This window comes from Pithys albifrons, chromosome 7 (genome assembly GCF_047495875.1).
Source record: "Pithys albifrons albifrons isolate INPA30051 chromosome 7, PitAlb_v1, whole genome shotgun sequence".
NCBI classification, from domain to species: Eukaryota; Metazoa; Chordata; class Aves; order Passeriformes; family Thamnophilidae; genus Pithys; species Pithys albifrons.
In genome coordinates this window covers 60,757,708-60,777,894 of record NC_092464.1, presented here as the reverse complement: position 1 = coordinate 60,777,894, position 20,187 = coordinate 60,757,708, and the positions used below count along the sequence as shown (strand labels likewise).

The following is a 20,187-nucleotide window of genomic DNA, read 5'->3' as shown; positions in this document are numbered from 1 at the left end:
CCCTCCTCTCTGTAAACATGCACTGTCCTGCAGTGAGCTGTCCTTTCTGAATGCCTAAGAAGAAGGATCAAACAAGTCACTGCACTGTCCTTTATTTTGTACAACTACTCAAGTGGAACAAATCCTCATTTAGACAGTCTCTGGGTCAAACTCCAAAGAAACATAAGAGATCATAATGGAGGTTAATTAAAAATTTAATTTTGCAGAAACTTATCTCATGACCCCCACCAAAATACTGAGAAACCAGGATGGGGCTGTAATGAGTTCCAGTCCCAATGCTATGCAGACATCAACAGAAACAACAGTTTTATGCTTCTGGAAAGCATCAAGTCATCATTTTCCTCACAGCATCCTTGAGCTCCTGGTTCCTCAGGCTGTAGATGAGGGGGTTCAGTGTGGGAGGCACCACCAAGTACAGAACTGACACCACCACATTCAGAGATGGAGAGGACATGGAGGGAGGCTTCAGGTGGGCAAACACATCAGTGATGACAAACAGGGAGACCACGGCCAGGTGAGGGAGGCATGTGGAAAAGGCTTTGTGCCGTCCCTGCTCAGAGGGGATCCTCAGCACAGCCCTGAAGATCTGCACATAGGAGAAGACTATGAAACCAAAATAACCAAACACTAAACAGATACTAACCAGAAGGAGCCCAATTTCCCTGAGGTAGGAGTGTGAGCAGGAGAGCTTGAGGATCTGTGGGATTTCACAGAAGAACTGGCTCAGGGCATTGCCCTGGCACAGGGGCAGGGAAAATGTATTGACTGCGTGCAGCAGAGCATTGAGAAACGCAGTGGCCCAGGCAGCTGCTGCCATGTGGGCACAAGCTCTGCTGCCCAGGAGGGTCTCGTAGTGCAGGGGTTTGCAGATGGCAACGTAGCGGTCGTAGCACATGATGGTGAGGAGGGAAATCTCTGTTCCAATGAAGAAAATAAGGAAGAAGATCTGTGCAGCACATCCCATGTAGGAGATGGTTGTGGTGTCCCAGAGGGAGTTGTGCATGGCTTTGGGGACAATGGTGCATATGGAGCCAAGGTCTGTGAGGGACAGGTTGAGCAGGAAGAAGTGCATGGGGGTGTGCAGGTGGTGGTCGCAGGCTACGGCGCTGATGATGAGGCCGTTGCCCAGGAGGGCAGCCAGGGAGATGCCCAGGAAGAGACAGAAGTGCAGGAGCTGCAGCTGCCGCGTGTCTGCCAATGGCAGGAGGAGAAACTGGCTGATGGAGCTGCTGTTGGACATTTGCTGCTTCTGGAGGTGGACACTGTTATGTCCAAGGAGGAAATAACAGTGACAAATCAGATGAGATATTTATGAGAATAATCACAGCCATATCCCAATACCCCTTTCCCTTCTGCTCACACTCCCCACTTTTCCTTTTTCAGGAAACTGCTTCATATCCATGGCTGGAGCCCTGCTTGGTGCTCACTACATTTCCCATGAGGACCAGCCCCTCTGCCCACTGGCTGTGAGGGTCAGCCCTGCTCTGCTCCAGTGGGGTCATGCCCATGGTGGGGGCAGGGCCCATCCTGGTGTTCAGCTGTGTCAGATGAAACTGCTCCTAAAGCAAAAGTTCTCATGGGCATCTGCACTCCCAGTTTTGAGAAGGTTTCAGGATTCCAGAAGGCAGTTTCAGAGGTTTGGGTGTTTTGTTTCTGACTCCCCTCATCTTCCCTGTGAGTTTTCCTGGATGGCAGAACCCCTCAGCATTTGTGCTGCCCTGAGGAAGAGCAGAGCAGGGCTTCCCAAACAGGACCATGTCTATGGCTTAGTGCAGAGTGAGGGGAGCTGTTCTGTCTCTCTGCCTTCTTCCAGCTGCCCTGAGCTTGCACCTTCCTCAGACAGAGAGTGATCACACTCCCATTGTTGTCTGAAATGCCACCAGACACTGTTGAGAGCAAAGAGATCCATCACAGACCACTCAGTGTCTCAGCCTGTCTCAAGGTCTCAAGGACACACATGGCTCATCTCACCAACCCAACAGCATTTCCTGGGATGGGCACAGCATCTCTGCCCCTCTGCACTGGGGATTTTAGATAACACAATTGTGCTATGAAGGTGATTTGCATTCTTGAGGACAGCTCCCAGCTTGGAAGGACATCTCAGAGAAGAGCCAAGTGTCCTGACAATGGGGTTTGATTCTGGGAAACACAACTCATTCTGCAGGCACACAGAATTCACTACTGACAGCCCCACAGGTCAGAGGAAAATTGGAATGTCTCATTCCCAGGGACCCACCTGCCTGAGGGGGATCACAGGATCAGTGATTGACTCTGTAGCTTGAACTCCCATTCCCAGTGAACCTGACTGAGAGAAGGAGGAAAGAACCCCAGCAACATGAGCAAGTTGAGGAAAAAGGAAATGCACACTGAGGGTCCGGCTGGGAGGAGCCAGGGCAGAACCAGGTGGGCACTCAGGGCATTATCACCCTGATTCAGCTGTGCCACCTCCCAGACACCAACAATGCCAGGTAGTTCTCAGCCCCTGTGCAGCTCCTCAGTGTTCCCTCTGCATGACAAACCACCAGGTATGTGGCTTGAGAGCCTGATAGAAATCCCTCCTTTCACCTTCTCCTTGAAGTATCCCCTGGAAAATATCCTGGAGTGCTCTAGTTCTGTAAGCAGTCCTCACCTATGAAACTCTCACTTGATAGCTGAACAAACCTGCCCTGCCCTACCCTGCCCTGCCCTGCCCTGCCCTGCCCTGCCAGGGTTTGCTCTTTCCACCCACAGCCTCTCTCCCAGCATTGAGGGAGCTCCCCAGACCAGATGAGAGCTGCCTCTTGTGGGTGGGAGAGCTCCTGCCCTGGCACAGCACCCTGGGGTGCAGGACCCTGCTCTGCAGGACAGTTTGGGGCAGCCTGGGTGGCACAACCGGGGTTCAAACTCTACAGCCATACCTGGGAGGAGGGAACCCTGCTGTGATGTCCCTGGGATGGTGCAGCAGAGAGTCCCTGCTTTGCAGCCCGTCCTCCTCTTCAGCACCAGAGACACTGTGATATCCCACATTAGAGACCCCCCAGGCTGTGGGATGTGCCAGCGTTGGGAGATCTTCCCACAAACTGCACATACATTGCCCTTCATGCAGACATACCTTCTGAAAGCCTGGAAAGATTCCTCTTCTGTGGATCTTCCTCTCAACTTTCCTCACACCCCAGACTGTGTGTAACCTCTCTCTGCCCTGCTTTTCTGCCCTCGGTGTGTGCAGGCAGTGCCCTGAGCCCTGCTGGGCTGTGCACAGGAGCTGCTCCTGGGCAGAGCTGTCTCTCTGCAGCGCTGCCCGCTTGCCAGGAGCTCCCTGTGTGCCAGGAGCCCGGCCCAGCTCAGCAGCACAGCAACAGCCCAGGGCATTTAATGGCCCTCTGGGGGGTTTGGTGCTGAGTCCCTGAACATCAGACCCTGAGGGAAGGTGCAGGAACCTCATGAGAAAGCAAAGTCAGAATCAAACTTTAAAGTTTCTTTTGTTGTTAATGGGTCCCTCTGAGGTACATAACTGAGAAAGTGTCCCCAGATTCCAGTTAGAAAACAAAGAGACAATGATGACAAATATGGACTAGGAAAGAAAGGTCATTCTGATGCTGAGGAAAGTAAGAAACATTTCATTAACCCAAAGGTCACAGCCGTGACCCCCAGGCCCTGGGAAGAGAGATCCTGTCCCTCCCTCATTCCTCAGGGCTCTTCCTTGGGCACCGGGGTGTGGGATGTGGAATAGCAGGGGCAGGAGGATGGGGTGGCACCTCCCAGGCTGCTGAGCAGGGACAAGGAGGCAATGAGGCCCCAGGACTGCAAGGCTCACTTGTCTCCTCATGCCATCAGGGGCACACACAGCAGCCATGGCCAAAGGCCTGCACAAGTTGCCTCTCTTGGGGCCTTTCAGCTTTTGCACATCCCTGTCTCCTCTCCAGTCCAGGCTGTCCTACGGTGTCCATGCCCTGCCCCTTTCCCTGCAGGCTGTCGGCATCCCCTGGCTGCCCCACCTCGCTGGCCCCTTCCTGCACTGACATCTCTCCCTCCTCCCTGGCTCTGCCTTGGCACACAAAGCCTTGGACTGATCCAGACTCCTTCAAGGGGTTGTGTTGCACCACAGCACTGCCCTTGGGCAGAAATTCCTTTCTCCTTGTGTGCAGTCCGGACCTCCCCAGTTGCCCTTGGAGGCCTCTCAGGCTTCTCCTGTTCTTTCCTCAGTCTCCACACCACTGGGCCCAGGGCTTGGAGGCTTCCAAACCCCTTCATACGATATCTCTGGTATTTAGCCATGAAAATGTTGTGCTCTTAGTGCAGGAGAGACAGAGTGACACTTTTTGCCAAAGGTTGTATTGGCAGAACAAGGCACAGGAAATGGAACTGAATGAGGGGAGATTTCCATTGGATGTCAGGAAGAAATATTTTGTGCTGAGGGTGGCAGGAACCTGGGCCAGGTTACAGAGTAAGTGGAAACCCCATTCCTGTAACTGCCCGAGGTTTGGAATTTTCTACAACCTAAACTTGTGGAAGGTGTCCCTGAGTAACTGAAGTGCACTTTGACTAGTGGCTATTTTAGGTCTCTTCCAACCCAAACAGTTTATTATTCTTTTTTCCTATATCCCCAACTCCTTCTCCACAGGGTTGCAAATACCTACATGCACCATGTTGGCATTTTAATGTGACCTAATCCCCAACACTTTATGAAAATGGAAAAACAGTCCTTTTAGGGACATGAATTTCAATGACTTTGGAGGAACCTTTCAAAACTCAAAAGTTATAAAGGAACTAATAGAGATTTCCAACATCTCTACATGAAAGGCTCCCCAAGTGATCAGTGACAGAGCCCCCAGGATGGCCTTGCAGCTGAGGTTGGGGGTTTTCTCACTCAGGTCCTGAGACTCAGGGTGGGCAGCCAGAAAGTGCATTTAGGGACTGTACAAGACTTGCCATGGGATGTCCAGGAAATGACCAAAGAAATTTGTGGAGGAACAGACATGAGAAAACAGAGGAAAAAATGGATGAAAGAAGCTGAACATGTTTAAAGAGGTGACTGGTCAGTGCTTTTCCCTGACCATGCCCTGCAACTGACTCCACTGGCTGTTCCATTTTCCTAATCCCTCCATTGCCAGGAACTTTCTGGGACAAGAGATCTCTGTGCTCTGGGTATGGAGGGAGATCCAAGTGCCTGCCACTGGAGTGGAAGCCACAAATCATCAGGTCTTGTGTTCTTTGGGGGCCCAGACACTGGTGAGACTGGTGTGTGTGCACAGAACACTGGTGGGGGTGTGGGTGGGTGTAACCACCAGTGACCATCAAACCAGAGTAACCAGTGACTGGCAGAGGCCTGGGAGCCCCTGTCTGAGATCATCTCATGAGGGATCCACATTGTCTGGGTGTCTCTGGAGCTCTATATCTTCTCCTGACATGGCAGAGCACACAAACAGCCCATCCCTGTGTCCCTTTCTCCACTCACTGTGCTTTGGTTTGGCCCAGAACCCGCCCGAGGTCCCTTCCAGGATGAGTCCCTGTGCATTTCCCTCCCCCATGGACCTTCCCTTCCTAATGCAGCATCTGTGGGGCAGCAGAGCTGGGTCAGTGCAGGGCCAGGGCTGGCTGTGACAGGGGTCATGAAGCCACTGCCAGGAGGTGAAAGCAAGGACAGTTGGCAGAGAATAAAATTAAATACGGGGACTTTGTTTTATGAGGAAAGGAAGGCTTGGATGGAGCTGGCATGTGAAGAGAATGAAAGGCAAGGGGTGTTGAGGGAAACAGGGAATGTTCAGCCTGGAGATGAGGAAAAGACTTTTCCCCAGTTTCAGGGCCAGTGCAGAGCAGGGTGGCCACAAGCCCAGGCTGCCTTCCTGCCTGCCAGGGTTGGTGGGGCTGTGTGACAGAGCTGCCCCCAGAATCAGAACCCGAGGGGCTCTCCCTCCTGCCCCACTCCTTCAGCTCCCCCAGATGGAATTTCTGTTGTGTGGGTTCCCTGATGTGCTGGATGACCTCACAATGCTCTGTTGCCGACCAGCGCCTAGGGAGACTGCACACACCAATGTGATGTTCAAGCAAATCCCAAGTGTATTCAAAAACTCAAGTATATATGACCTCAAGTGACCCCACCCCAGGTGTGGTGGTCTGACTCCCATTGGTTGAGGCTGGAAACATGTCCTTTTAAGGTGAAAACAAAACGTGTAATGTGGTCCTCCAGACCCACCTGAATCGGGCTGCAACATCCCCCCCTTTTGTTTCAAAGAACAAAGCAAAAATGCAAACAACAGAATACACATCATGCATATTGCAACTTGAACAGAAAGGCTGAAAATTTTGAAAATTGAGAAATAACATTTTGAAAGTCTTAAATTTTGCTAATTCAAGACTTAACAGGGTATTTGCAGGTTACACATCCCCACCTCCCCCTCTCTTTTCAAAATAGACTTTTGGAAGGAGGTACAGTAACCTTTGTAAACTAACACAAACCAATACATGACTAAGACACGTATGTTTGGAATTTGAAAACTTACAACTAGTGCAAAACAAGAAACTTTTCTTTCACGCGTGAAATTGTGGTCTTTTTGTGCAGTCGTCACCGCACAGACCACTGTAAACAAACTACAAAGTTTATTAAATTTTGTGCAAAGTGTCCAAGAGTGCAGAGTGACTTCCCTTAGCAAAGAAGCAAGTTCAGTCCAGCTGAGCTAAATCTCCTTATGTTCAAGGTCCATTCTCAGAACTTCTGTGTGGCCATCACAGAGGTTTGAGAATGAAGCTTTGATTTTTAGTCCTTATACACCCTTGGTAAAGCAGTAAACAAGTGTGAATTCACAGAGGAAATTCACAAAGGCTAAACATAACCACTTACATTCTGTAGAAAATGTTCAGCAGCTGAGGGGACAGGTGTCCTTATCCCTACAGCCTGCTGGGCAACTTGGCAGTGCAATAAGCTCAAAACTGCACTTTAACTGAAAGTTAACAGAATTTCAAAATATAGGTAGCTTGTCAGGATTATTTTTCACTGCTTGTGCTTTTTTGGAGTGTTTGCTTAATTCTGTGGAACATATCCCTTTAAACTCATCACATTGGTAACCATGAATCATCAACAAGAATCTCAGGGCTTCTCTGTTTTGTAATACTGCTTGTTCTATCCTATCAGCATCTGTTGAGAAATCATTAAGCATTTTGGCAATGATGTTTAGTTGCTCCTGCACCCAGTAGTTAAGCATTTGCACTAAACGTAATGCTCTGTCTACACCAACTGGGGAAAAAACTGCTTCTAGCAAATGTCCTGTATTACTCCAATGTTCTATGGTGTTTTCCTCAACTTGAGGACTAGACCACTTAACATGCTCTTGTATTGATTGTGTAAATTTGATCAGCTGGCCTAAGTAACAAGGTCCACTTTTTGCCTGGGCAGGTATTTCAGGCCATGCTCTATTACCACAAATTAAGAAATATCCAGGAGGCAACGCTCTTCTCTGGTTACCTTTTGTGTGAACCAATCTTGTTTTTGCGTAACTTGTATTTTGTGAACCAACAACATTCCAACACCAACTGCTATTGGTGTAACTCTTATTATGAGGAGTGACATCTGTGCTTCCCACAGGAAAATATTGCTGTGACCAGTGTTTGTTTGACCATTCAGATACACTGGAATGCACAGGGTGAAATTCAACACATGACTCATTTCCAGGGAGAGCTCCTACTAACCTTAGCTCTTGCGGATCTCTCTCTAAGGGAGTATTCAATTGCCATATGATGTCTGCTATGGTTTCTCCAGTACCACTGCAGGACACTTTTGCTTCCTCAATACCAAAAGGAATGAAATCTTTGATGTTATGATAAGGTGTTCCTATAAGGCACACTTTGTTTGGTTCTCCTGCTTTAACCATGTTATCTGAGCAGAAATTTTTTAGATTTGCCTGTTGAGAAAGCATTATCCATACATTTTGATTAGTAACAGCAACAAGACAAGTTACAACTGCAAGAGATACACTTAGATACTCTCTGGATTTAACTACCCTTTGAATTATGGTGGCTAGATGCTTTTCATCTGGCTTCACCATAGCTGTGAAGGCTTCTGAAATGGTCTTTTGAGTTACCAGAGGCTTCCCTGTTTTAGGAAGGTTAGAAAAGACAGCTAAAGCAGCATTTTTGGATCTTTCAAATCCCTTTTTTACTACATCGTGATTCCCAGCTCTCCCCAGCATGTCCCAAACAGAGGCTTCTTCCTGCGCTGTTGTTGAAGACTGCAGGTGCCAGTTTTCTGGCGCGGGGCAAGTCCCTGCGGGTGCTGAGGGTTCCGGTGCCTGTGCTGGCAGCTGCGGGCAGCGCACGGCTATCGGGGAGAGGGTCCCCACTGGTGCTGCAGAGCTTGTGTTCTGCGTGACTGGCGCTGTGGGAACTCGCTCTCGGGGCGCTCGCGCTGTGGTTGGCGCACAGTGAAGGGAACGACCAGGGGGAGCTCCGGTGGCTCCACTCCACTGGGGAGGAGTCTCTCCCCTCTCCATGACGCGGTCAATCCACGCAGGAGGTGGTCGGGGTGGCACGGGAACTGATCCTCCCCTGACCCCTGCAGGCTGCGGCATACCCGCGCCTGGCGCATGCGCTGTGATTGCATGGAGTAGGGAGGGGGGTCAGGCGGTCCTTGCACCTCATGGTAAGGGCGCGCTGTTCCTTTGTTTGATTTCGCGGGCTTTGCCATCACGTGGTCTCTTTGTTTTCCTGGCCACGCGGTTTCGAGTCCTGCCGAAATGTCTCCCACGGCCGCCTCTTGCCGCAAGGGAGCGACTCCGGCGTACCCACAGGGCGGCGGGGAGCGCGGCGGCGGGGCGACTCCAGCCCCGAGGTACCCGCAGGGCATTGGCGGCGGCGGCGGCGGAGCCGGCGCCGAAGGTGGATGGACAGGGAGAGAGAAACTCCATGGGGTTTGTCCCCCCCTCCACATGTCTCTCTCGGCTGAGGGCATTCCCCATCGCGCCTTCTCGGAGTTGGGATTTAAATAAAAGTCACTCACGGTTTGGTTTTCTGCGGCGTGTCTCGTGGGGTTCCAAGGTTGCTGCTGAGGTCCGGCTGCTTCTACAGCGGCAGCTGGTGGCCTCATTTGCTGTGCATAGGCTGTTTCTTGGTAGCTGTAAGGCGGTGCAAAGACGACTTCTTGGCTTTTTACGGCGGCGAACGGCGTGGAAAAGCTTTGATTCCATCGTTGCTGTGGTCTTGCCGGGTTTTCCGGAGCGGGAGCGGGCGGTGCCTCGTGTGGGTACCGCGGCGGGAGTTCCGCAGGAGGCACGGGCAGAGAGGGGTACCGCAGCAGCGTTTCTTCGAGCAGCGGTGCCCACGGCGGTGCAGAAGGGTGTTCAGGGGAAAAACTGCTATGTAGAAGCTGACTTTTTTCCTTTCTCTCTGGTAGATCGAGGTTTTTACGGGCTCGTTCTACCTCTAACAGCATTTTCCTGACAGCTGCATATGACAAAATGTGCGGCAGAAATTTTTCGTGTGCAGTTTGCACTAAATTCCACAAATCTGCCCCAATTTTATCACACACTTCTATGGAAAGCGTGGAATTGGCATCTGTTAGGTGCCTTCGAGTGAAACACCAATCCAAAAATTCCTGTAATGCTTGTCTTTCAATGTTTGTTTTTGTAACACGAGCTAGTTTTTCAAATTTATCAAGCAATAAGTTTGTTTTAGTCGAGTTGGAATTTCCCATGTTTCTTTAACTCACCGGTTCGAAGGTCATGGTTTCTTCAGTCCACGTTCTTCCAGCAGCTCTCAGGGCCACTACACAAAACTCCCAAGTTTACGGGAGACAGAAGCTCTCGGAGGCTTCTCCACAAAGCACCGAAAAAGCTGGGGCATAGCAGCTCTCAGGGGCCACTTCTTAAGGTTCTAGGCAGGTCTGCAGGTGGGTTTCATGTCCTCAAGTCACGTCGAGGTCCTACCAATTGTTGCAAACCAGGCCTAGTGAGACTGCACAAACCAATGTGATGTAAAGCAAATCCCCCGTTTATTCAAAAACACAGGTATATATGACCTCAAGTGACCCCGCCCTAGGTGCGGTGGTCTGACTCCAATTGGTTGAGGCTGGAAACATGTCCTTTTAAGGTGAAAATGAAACTTGTGAGGTGGTCCTCCAGACCCACCTGAGTCAGAAGCTGCAACACCCTGGCTTGTCTCAGACCACAGAGGCACAGCTCCAGGTGCTTTGAGATTTCCTTCTTAAAATACCTGCATCCATCCTGCACTCCTTTCTCCTTCAGGACTGACTCCCAAGGGACTCCATCCATCAGTTTCCCAAACTGGCCAAAGTCTGTCAGCTGTCAGTCCAAGGTGTCAGTTCTGCTGGTGCCCCTCCTCCCTTCACCCACAATAGAAATCCCCATTATTTCATGGTCTCTGTGCCCAAGCCAGCCCTGACCACCACATCACCCACCAGCCACAGAATCATAGAATGCTTTGGGTCATAAGGGACCTTAAAGAGCATCTCGTTCCAACCCCAGGGGCAGGAACACCTTTGACTAGACCAGGTTGCTCAGAGCCACATTCTGCTTGGCCTTGAACAACTTCTAGTGATGGAGCAGCCAGAACGTCTCTGAGCAACCTGTGCCAGGGTCTCACCACCCTCACCATAAAGAATTTCTTACCAATATCTCATCTAACCCTTCTCTCTATCAGTGTGAAACCATTGTCCCTTGTCCTGTCTTTGCAGATCTTTGTAAGCAGTCTCTCTTCATCTTTCTTGTTGGCTCCCTTCAGCCACAATTAGGTCACCCCAAGGCCTTCCCTTCTCCAGGCTGAAAGATCCCAATTCTCTCAGCCTTCCCTCATGGCAGAGCTGCTCCATCTCTCTGATCATCCTGGTGCCTCCTCTGGACTTGCTCCAACAGCTCCCTGTCCTTGCTGTGCTGGGACCCCAGGGCTGGAGGCAGCTCTGCAGGTGGGGCAAAATCCAACCAGGTGTGTTCCAGCAAGGACAGTGTGGAACCTCCTGGAACCAAAGGGCCATTGTGACACCACAGAACCTCCTGGAACCAAAGGGACACTGTGACACCACAGAACCTCCTGGAACCAAAGGGACATTGTGACACCACAGAACCTCCTGGAACCAAAGGGGACATTGCGACACCACAGAACCTCCTGGAACCAAAGGGGACATTGAGACACTTTAGTGCCTCATGGGAACAAAGGAATCCAGGGAGACTATGAAACCTCATGGAATCAAGAAGTCATTGTGACCCTCCAGGGCTTTTGGAACCCAAGTAAACCTGGGACAGTGTGGATCCTCATGGAGCCATGGGGCAATTGTGACATGTGGGAACCAAAGGAATCCTCAGATATTTTGGAACCTTTTGGAATCAAGGGCCATTGTGACACTTCAAAGCCTCATGGAACCAAAGGAACCCTGGAACGTTTTGGAACCTCATGGAATGAAGAGGCCACTGTGACACCTGAGGCCTCATCAAACCAAATGAACACAGGGACACTGTGGAACCTCTTGGATATGAGGGGCCATTGTGACACTGCAGGGCCTCAGGGAACCCAGGGAACACTGAGACATTTCAGAACCTTATGGAACAAGGGGCTGTTGTTACACTGAGGAGCCTGATGGAATGAAGGGGCTTTGTGACACTGCAGGGCATCATGGAGCCAAAGGGACTCTGGGGCACTGTGGAGCCTCATGGAATCAAAGGCCATTGTGACACTGCAGAGATTAATTGAAACAAAGGAACCCGGGGAGACTGGAACCTCATGGAATCAATGGGCCATAGTGACTTGTGAAGAGCCTTATGGAGCCAAAGGGACCCTGGGGAACTGTGGAATCTCATGGAACAAAACGGCCTTTGTGATTTGTGGGGACTCCTGGAATCAAATGAACCTGAGGACATTTTGGAACCTCATGGCATCAAGGGGCCATTGTGGCACTGCAGAGCCTTATGGACCATGACAGGATGTTCTGCCCTGATCAGGCCCAGAATCCACTCAGAGAATGCAAACAATGCTGGCTCTCTGTGCTGAGTTACTGCTGCCACCAAGGGGCTGTTTTGGTGTTGAATTCTGCTAAAACCAGCCTGGTTAACCAAACTGCAAATGCACATCCTGCTTTTTGGAACAGGATCTGACAGATCAGCTGCTCACTGGCCTGGAAATTCATGACTAGCAATCCCTCACTGTATAACTCTAAAAGCTCTGTCCAACTTTCATATGGCAGATCCTTTCACAGACTGTCTTGAAGCATGTGGAGCTTCTCCCATGAAGCAGGGATGGCTCTTCATGGTCACTGCCCAGGGGTTAAGGGAAGGAGAGAGATCTCCCCTCTTTAGTTGTGTGAGAGTTACATCAATCTCTGCTTAAAGATCGTTTCTTTGCTGGTTTCAACACAACTGTTTTAAAATAACTGCTTTGACACAGTGCACTGCACTATTTTATGCTATAATATACTCTACTAGGAGGATTTTAGCTTTTCCACAGTGTACTGAATATTCAAGTAAATGATTAAGATCTTTCATCTGTTCACTTGTCTGTTCTTTTGTCTGTTTATTTCTCATAACAAATAACTCATTTTATAGATCTGATTTGCCATCGTTAAAACCTTTGGAAAAAAGTGATTCAGTCACACCTCTATAATTCCTGAAATTTAAATTGCACAGTAACTCTGAGGCTAAGATTGGATTCAGTCACCCCCAGGCTCCTCTCTGAGAAGGAGTTTAGAAAGCAAGGGGTCCTTTCTGCCCCAACAGCTCAATGAGACATCTTCTCTAATAAACTCTGTCTAAAACTTCTATTACCTTTGTGACACCATGAGCTTCCACAATATCCTAGGACTCCTTTGGTCCTATGAGGCCCTGCAATGTCACAGTGATCCCTTCATTCCATGAGGTTCTGCAGTGTCCCAGGTTCCCTTCAGTTCCATAAGGTCCCAGAGCACCAAAATGATCCTTTGATTCCATGGGGTTTTGAAGTGTCAGTGTCCCTTTTGTTCCATCACTGCGGAGAGTCACAATGAGCCCTTAATTCCATGAGGTTGCAGAGTTACCATGATCCCATTGTTTCAATAAGACTCTGCAGTGTCACAATTCCATGAGGTTCCACAGTGTCACACTGGTCCCTTGTGCTACTCAAGGCCCTGCACTGAGACAAAGGTCCCTGAAATCCATGAGATTCCACAGTGACCCTGTGATTCCATGAGGTTCCACAGTGTCACAGTGGTGGTGTCAGAGGTGGTGGAGCTTTTATTTTTGTGGTCAGAAATAGAATGAGAAAGAAATAATGTCACCAAGGGCAGCTGGGGGAGGTCCAGACTGGACTTGTGCAGAAAGGAATTTCACTCCAAGACAAGTGCTCTGATACAAAATGTCACCAAGTATGAGTCAGGATGCGTCCGAGGCTTTGTGTGCCAAGGCAGAGCCAGGGAGGAGGGAGAGATGTCAGTGCAGGAAGGGGCCAGCGAGGTGGGGCAGCCGGGGGATGCCGACAGCCTGCAGGGAAAGGGGCAGGGCATGGACACCGTAGGACAGCCTGGACTGGAGAGGAGACAGGGATGTGCAGAAGCTGAAAGGCCCCAAGAGAGCCAACTTGTGCAGGCCTCTGGCCATGGCTGCTGTGTGTGCCCCTGATGGCATGAGGAGACAAGTGAGCCTTGCAGCCCTGGGGCCTCATTGCCTCCTTGTTCCTGCTCAGCAGCCTGAGAGGTGCCACCCCATTGTGCTGCCCTTGGCATTGCACATTCCACATGCCAGTGCCCCAGGAAGAGCCCTGAGGAATGGGGGAGGGAATGGATCTCCCTTCTCAGGGTCTGGAGGTCAGGGCTAGGACCTTTGAATTCTGAAACACAGACAGTTCAACTCAGCATGAGAGACATCTTTGACTTGCTTGTCCATAACTGTCATCACTGCCTCCAGTTTTCTGCTCTAACTGGAATCTGGGGACACTTTCTCAGTCCTGTTCCTCAGTGGGACCCATTAGCACTACAAGAAACTTCAGTGTTTCAATGTCAATTCGAGTTCTTGAGAAATTGTTTGAACTTACTCTGATGGACTGAGTCTGTTGTAAACAACACAACCCCCCCAGAGGGCCATTAAATGCCCTGGGCTGTTGCTGTGCTGCTGAGCTGGGCCGGGCTCCTGGCACACAGGGAGTTCCTGGCAAGCGGGCAGTGCTGCAGAGAGACAGCTCTGCCCAGGAGCAGCTCCTGTGCACAGCCCAGCAGGGCTCAGGGCACTGCCAGGGCAGCTCAGGGGCACCAGCAGGGCACAGACAGAGCATAAAGGGGCTCAGCATTGGGAGGATGACTGAGAGCTCATGGAGGAGAAATCTTTGCAGTGTTGGACACGGTGAGTCTGTGGGTGCAGGGCAATGCAGGGGCAGCTCCTGGAGGCATCTCCTAAAGCTGGCCCAGCCCCAGCTGATGGGATGTGTGAGGAGGGCGCTGTTGGGGGGCACTTTGGAATAGCTGTGGAGCTGGGGTGTGCAGCCAGGGGTGCCCGGGGCTGTGATGCAGAGCAGGGTCCTGCAGCCCAGGGTGCTGTGCTGGGGCAGGGACTCTGCTGCCTGCCAGGGTCAGCTCTCAGCCGGCCTGGGGAGCTGCTCACAGGGCTGGGGAGAAGGGCTGTGGAGAAGAAGCAACGAATTGGAGGATTGGGTCCCTCTATCAATACGCTTCTCTCTGAATGAGGTCTGCTTGCATCTTCAAAGCACAACAGGAGATTTCACAGGAGACTTTCAACAAGCTCAGGAAGGCAGAGGCTGCCTCAGAGGGAATCATGCTGCTCTTTCAGCCTTGTGCTTTTGTTTATTTCATGGTCAATGAAAAGTAGAAATTAATTTCTCATTTAAGGGGAGGCACTGCAATTGTAGTTCTCTCCCATTCAGAGGTGAACAAACCAGGCAGTATAACAAATCAGCACATGGTGTCTTACAGGCAGCATCAGTGTCTGTTTTCTAATCTCCTCCACAAATTCCGAAACTGTCATCAGAGCCTGCCCAGCCAGAGATGCCCCTGGGCAATGCCCTGTGCTGGGAGGGCTCTGGAGGGAAGAGCTGAGCACCCAGGGCTGGGATGGGCTCTGGGAGCACTGCCAGGGCCCAGCCCAGGGCAGAGGGAAGCAGCTGCTGGAAGGGTCAGCTCCAGGCAGCCGAGCCCTGGGCAGGGACTGGGGGGAAGTGTCCCCAAGGCACCCCTGGGGGAGGGGGCGTTCAGGTCACTCTGGGGGCCCTTCCCTGCATCTCTGCTGGGCACTGTGTGCTGGGCCATGAAAATGAGGACTCCTCCAGTGAAAAAGAATCTTCATCCGTTGTCTCTTCTAAGTCATGAGTGCAGAGATGGAACTTTTGCATTCAAGGTGAGTTCAATCTCATGTCCCTTTTGAATGTCAGCGCTGCAATAAAAATTTCCATATCCCACTGTAGCAGAGGAACACTGACTCATTCGCAGCACATTTTGTAATAGTTGACACACTGATTTAAGTTAAAAACTGATTGGCTTTATCAGAGAGGTCTGCCCATAATACTCCCTATATTTTCCTTTTCTAAACAGAACCACTGCTAAGAAAGAGCAAATGCCCAACAGCAGCTCCATCAACCAGTTCCTCCTCCTGCCATTGGTAGACACGCGGCAGCTGCAGCTCCTGCACTTGTGGCTCTTCCTGGGCATCTCCCTGGCTGCCCTCCTGGGCAACGGCCTCATCATCAGCGCCGTAGCCTGTGATCACCACCTGCACACCCCCATGCACTTCTTCCTGCTCAACCTGTCCCTCACAGACCTGGGCTGCATCTGCACCACTGTCCCCAAAGCCATGCACAACTCCCTCTGGGACACCACAACCATCTCCTACATGGGATGTGCTGCACAGGTCTTTTTCTTTGTCTTCTTCATTGGAACAGAGTTTTCCCTTCTCACCATCATGTGCTACGACCGCTACGTTGCCATCTGTAAACCCCTGCACTACGGGACCCTCCTGGGCAGCAGAGCTTCTGCCTACATGGCAGCAGCTGCCTGGGCCAGTGGCTTTCTCAATGCTCTGCTGCAGACAGCCAATACATTTTCCCTGCCCCTGTGCCAGGGCAATGCCCTCGGCCAGTTCTACTGTGAGATCCCACACATCCTCAAGCTCTCCTGCTCACACTCCTACCTCAGGGAAATTGGGCTCCTTCTGGTTAGTGCCTCTTTAGTTTCTGGTTGTTTAATTTTCATAGTTTTCTCCTATGTGCAGATCTTCAGGGCTGTGCTGAGGATCCCCTCTGAGCAGGGACGGCACAAAGCCTTTTCCATGTGCCTCCCTCACCTGGCCGTGGTCTTCCTGTTTGTCAGCACTGGCACATTTTCCTACCTGAATCCTTCCTCCATCTCATTCCAATCCTTGGATCTGGCACTGTCAGTTTTTTATGCAGTGGTGCCTCCAGTACTGAACCCCCTCATCTACAGCCTGAGGAACCAGGAGCTCAGGGATGCCCTGAGGAAAATGATGACTGGATGCTTTTCAGCAGCGAGAACCTGCACGTTTTCTTCTGTACAGTGTTCACAAAAAAACTCATGACAGGTTCATCTTGCCTTCCCAGGTTTTCCTTCATGGTCAGTGGGTTCTTTTTGTCATAATGTTGTGGTCAATTAAATTACTTTATTCATCTTCTCACCTTAATTATAGTTAATTAATTTGAATATTTAAATCTTTGAGTAATTGTGCTATCTGTATATTAAAAAAAAATAAATTCTTTTGCAGTAGCCTTATCTGATCTTTTTCTTTTGTGGCTTTCAGAGAGCCAGTGGCCGGTTCCATGTGTGCAGAGAAGGGCAAAGAGTCCCAGCACAGCAGCACTGCCAGGGAGCACCAGCACTGGGCCTTTGCTGACCTGTTCTCTTTCCACTTGTACACTCTCCTGCAGAGCCCCTGGGCTGGACTAAGGCCTTGGTCCTCTGCCAGCTGGGACACAGACCTGCTGCATGTCCATCCTGGACTCACAGGCAGGGACAGGCCATGGGCACTGTTGGGACACAGCTGGGCTCCACAACAGCAGCTCCATCAGGAAAGGGCTTCTCCTTAGCTCAGGACATGCAGTCTTAGGGCTTTTTGTAAAGTCAATCTCAAGAATATGCCAAGGAATAGACTCTATAGAGGCTCCTTGTTTGCTTGTTCTCCAGGGGCTCTAAACCTGCATGTGAACCAGCAAACAGAGCCCTGTAACTGCAGGGGCTACAGCAGGAAACAGGAAAAATGATCTGGTGAGTGTTCTGTGTTACCCTCAGTGAACACACTACTGCTACCCATGACAACAACAGCAGTAAGAAAAGCTGGAACTATAACAATAAACCCCACAAAAAGCTCATGAGGAGCACACCACTGCTCCATTGCTCACCACTCAGTGCCCAATGCCCAGCCCAGCCCAGACACAGATCAGCCCTTCCTGACCAAGCCCCCATTAACACCCTGAGCACGGCCCTGCATCAAAGGGAACATCCCTTGGGCCAGTAGGGCTCAGCTGTCCTGGCCCTGCTCCCTCCCATTCCTGTGACCCTGAGGAGATCATTGGAGGCCATGATTGAACAAACCACTCAGAAACTCAGTGTGGGAAGGAAAACCCAAAGCACCTGAACAACCTGGAGTCCCTTGGAGCATTAACAAGCCCCACCAAAGGGCCATTCCTAACAAAGCCTCCCCAGTGACTCATCCCAGCAGATCCTTGGAGGCCACGACTGCAGGGAGGCAAAGGCTCTGGGCAGCAGCTCAGGTGCTGAGCAAAGCCTGGCTTGGCTGGAGGCAGCAGAAAGGCCCAGCCCTGACCCCCAGCCTGGAGAAGGCACATCCTGTCCCTCTGCTCTGCTGGGTGCACTGGCATGGGGGGTGATGCTGAGGGAAGGGCAAGAGAAAGAGAATCAGGAGGGGAGGGGGCAGATCAAGAAGCCAATTTTTCCACAGAGAAATTGAAAGGAGTGACACAAATGAAAACAGGAAACCAAAGTTACCTGGCTCCTGAAGTCATCAAAACTTTCAAACTTGTGAAAAGACTCCAGCTGCCAGCCAGGTGAGTGGATTTCCACCTGGCTGCTTCCATGCTGGGATAGTGGGGCTGATTGTGAGCAGTTGCAAGGTCATGAAGGCCCAAAAGATGAGATTCCTTTGTTAGAGATTAGGAAATTAAAGAGGAATTGGAAAAGAAGGAGAAATTTACAGTCTCTGGAGATGACTCTTCTCAAGCGTGAGGGCAAGAGATCCATTTCAGGAAGATGTTGTGAACTCCCCAGGAAAGTGGAGCTCTGGAAACAAAGGTATCCAGTACTTGAGGGAATTACCTGCACTGGAAATCATCTATAGTGACCTAAAAAGTGAACACATCCCTAAAGACTCAGAGGATGTTCCTTGCACAGTGGCCATGAGGAGGTTCAAAGAACTCCTGGATCACGTTCCAACAGCCTGATGGCATTGTATTCCCCCCAAAGGGATACACCAGGAGATGGCACACTCCTGGCTCTGAAATGTAGTAGAAACTCAGGGCACTTCCTCACCCCCATGGCCCAGCAGCTCAGCTCTCAGGGGCAGCCCAGGAGATCAGTCCTCTCCTGCCCTGGCCAGAGGGAAAGGGAGCCCCAAGCACAGGCCATGTGGTGATCTCTGGATCTTTCTGTGTGACCAGAGGGCGACATGAGGAAGTGGGATGGTGAACCCACCTTTGAGCTGGGAGCCCATGGGGCTGAACTGAGAGGGAAGAGAGCTGTGGAGAAGGGGTCAGCCAAGAAGGATGTCCATGTAGTTGCTGCAGGGACACAAGAAGACAATCAGAAATCTCCTAAGCAGAAAAGGATTAAAATCAACTTTTTTGATCCTGATGATGGGACTTCTGGTCTGGCATCACAGAGGTCAGACAGTGAATACTCTGGCGAAGAACAGGAATAGAGGGTTCCTGCCTTTGGCCAGGAGGAGGAAAGGGCTGACCAGGCACTCTGCACTGTGTGGATTCGATGGCCTGGCACAGCAGATCCACAGAGCTGTAAAGCTTTAGTAGACACTGGTGCCCAGTGCACACTGATGGCATCAGGGCACAGGAGTGCAGAACCCTCTGAATCTCTGGAGTGGCAGGGGGATGCCAGGAGTTGTGTGTGTTAGAGACTGAGGTGAGTTTAGGAGGGGACAAATGGGAAAAGCCCCACATTGTGTCTGGCCCAGACTGGCCTTGTTTTCTGGACACTCTGCTTAAGGTGCCTCAGGACACTCATCACAGACCAGCCCCTCCCAATGACCATTCCCAGCACTGGTTTGTCACCAGCTCTGAGAGGTGGTTTGTTCCTTCCCAGAGGGACATCAAGTGACTGGGCCAGAAGTGCAAGAGATCCCAAGTCTTTGTCCTCTCAGGCACAGAATCGTCTGTGCCACCAAGGGCTGTGAGCAGACCTGCTGTGCTGAGGCTCTGGGGCCTCGTGGCCTCCTGGCACAGCCCCAGGAAGGCTGGGCACTGTCACCTCTTGTCCTGCCCTCAGCATCACCCCCCATGCCAGTGCACCCAGCAGAGCCCTGAGCAAAGTGTGAGGGACAGGATGTGCCTTCCCCAGGCTGGGGGTCAGGGCTGGGCCTTTCTGCTGCCTCCAGCCAAGACAGGCTTTGCTCAGCACCTGAGCTGCTGCCCAGAGCCTTTGCCTCCCTGCAGTCGTGGCCTCCAAGTGTCTGCTGGGACGAGTCCCTGGGGAGGTTTTGTCAGGAATGGCCTTTGGGGGGGGCTCCTTAAGGCTTCAACGGAATGCAGGTTTTTCCAAGTACTTTGTAGTTTGCTTTTGACTTGGAGTCTGTGAGAGGTTTGTGCAATCATGGCCTCTAATTATCTGCTCTAACAAGTCCCTTGAGAATCTTAGTAACAAAACTCAATGGGGCTCATTAATGCTTCAAGGCACTCAAAGCTTATTGAAGTATTTCTTTTTGACACCCAGTCTGTGAGAGGTTTGTGAAATCACGGCCTGCAATGATGTGCTTTAATTAGACCCCTGAGAGGCTTTGTCAGTAACAGCCCACAGTGAGGCTTGTTAATGCTTCAAGGGACTCAACATTTATTAAGATACTTTCCCTTTCCTTTTGAAACTGAGTCTATGAGAGGTTTGTTCAATCAGGACTTCCAATTATCTCCTCCTACCAGTCAGTGAAGAGCCTGTATTGGGAATGGCCCTCAGTGGGACCCATTAGTGCTTTGAGATACTTTGTGATTTTCTTCTGACTTTGACATATGGAAAGGTTTGTGCAATCTCCTCTCAGTACCTGA

General features: G+C 50.9%; 1 protein-coding gene across 1 annotated transcript; it reads right to left on the bottom strand.

Moving 5' to 3' along the window:
• Positions 1–325: 325 nt before the first annotated feature.
• On the bottom strand, positions 326–1,240 carry LOC139673898 (olfactory receptor 14J1-like). Its single transcript, XM_071559832.1, has one exon. It carries the CDS (start codon positions 1,238–1,240, stop codon positions 326–328), a length of 915 nt encoding a protein of 304 aa, XP_071415933.1.
• Positions 1,241–20,187: the final 18,947 nt, after the last annotated feature.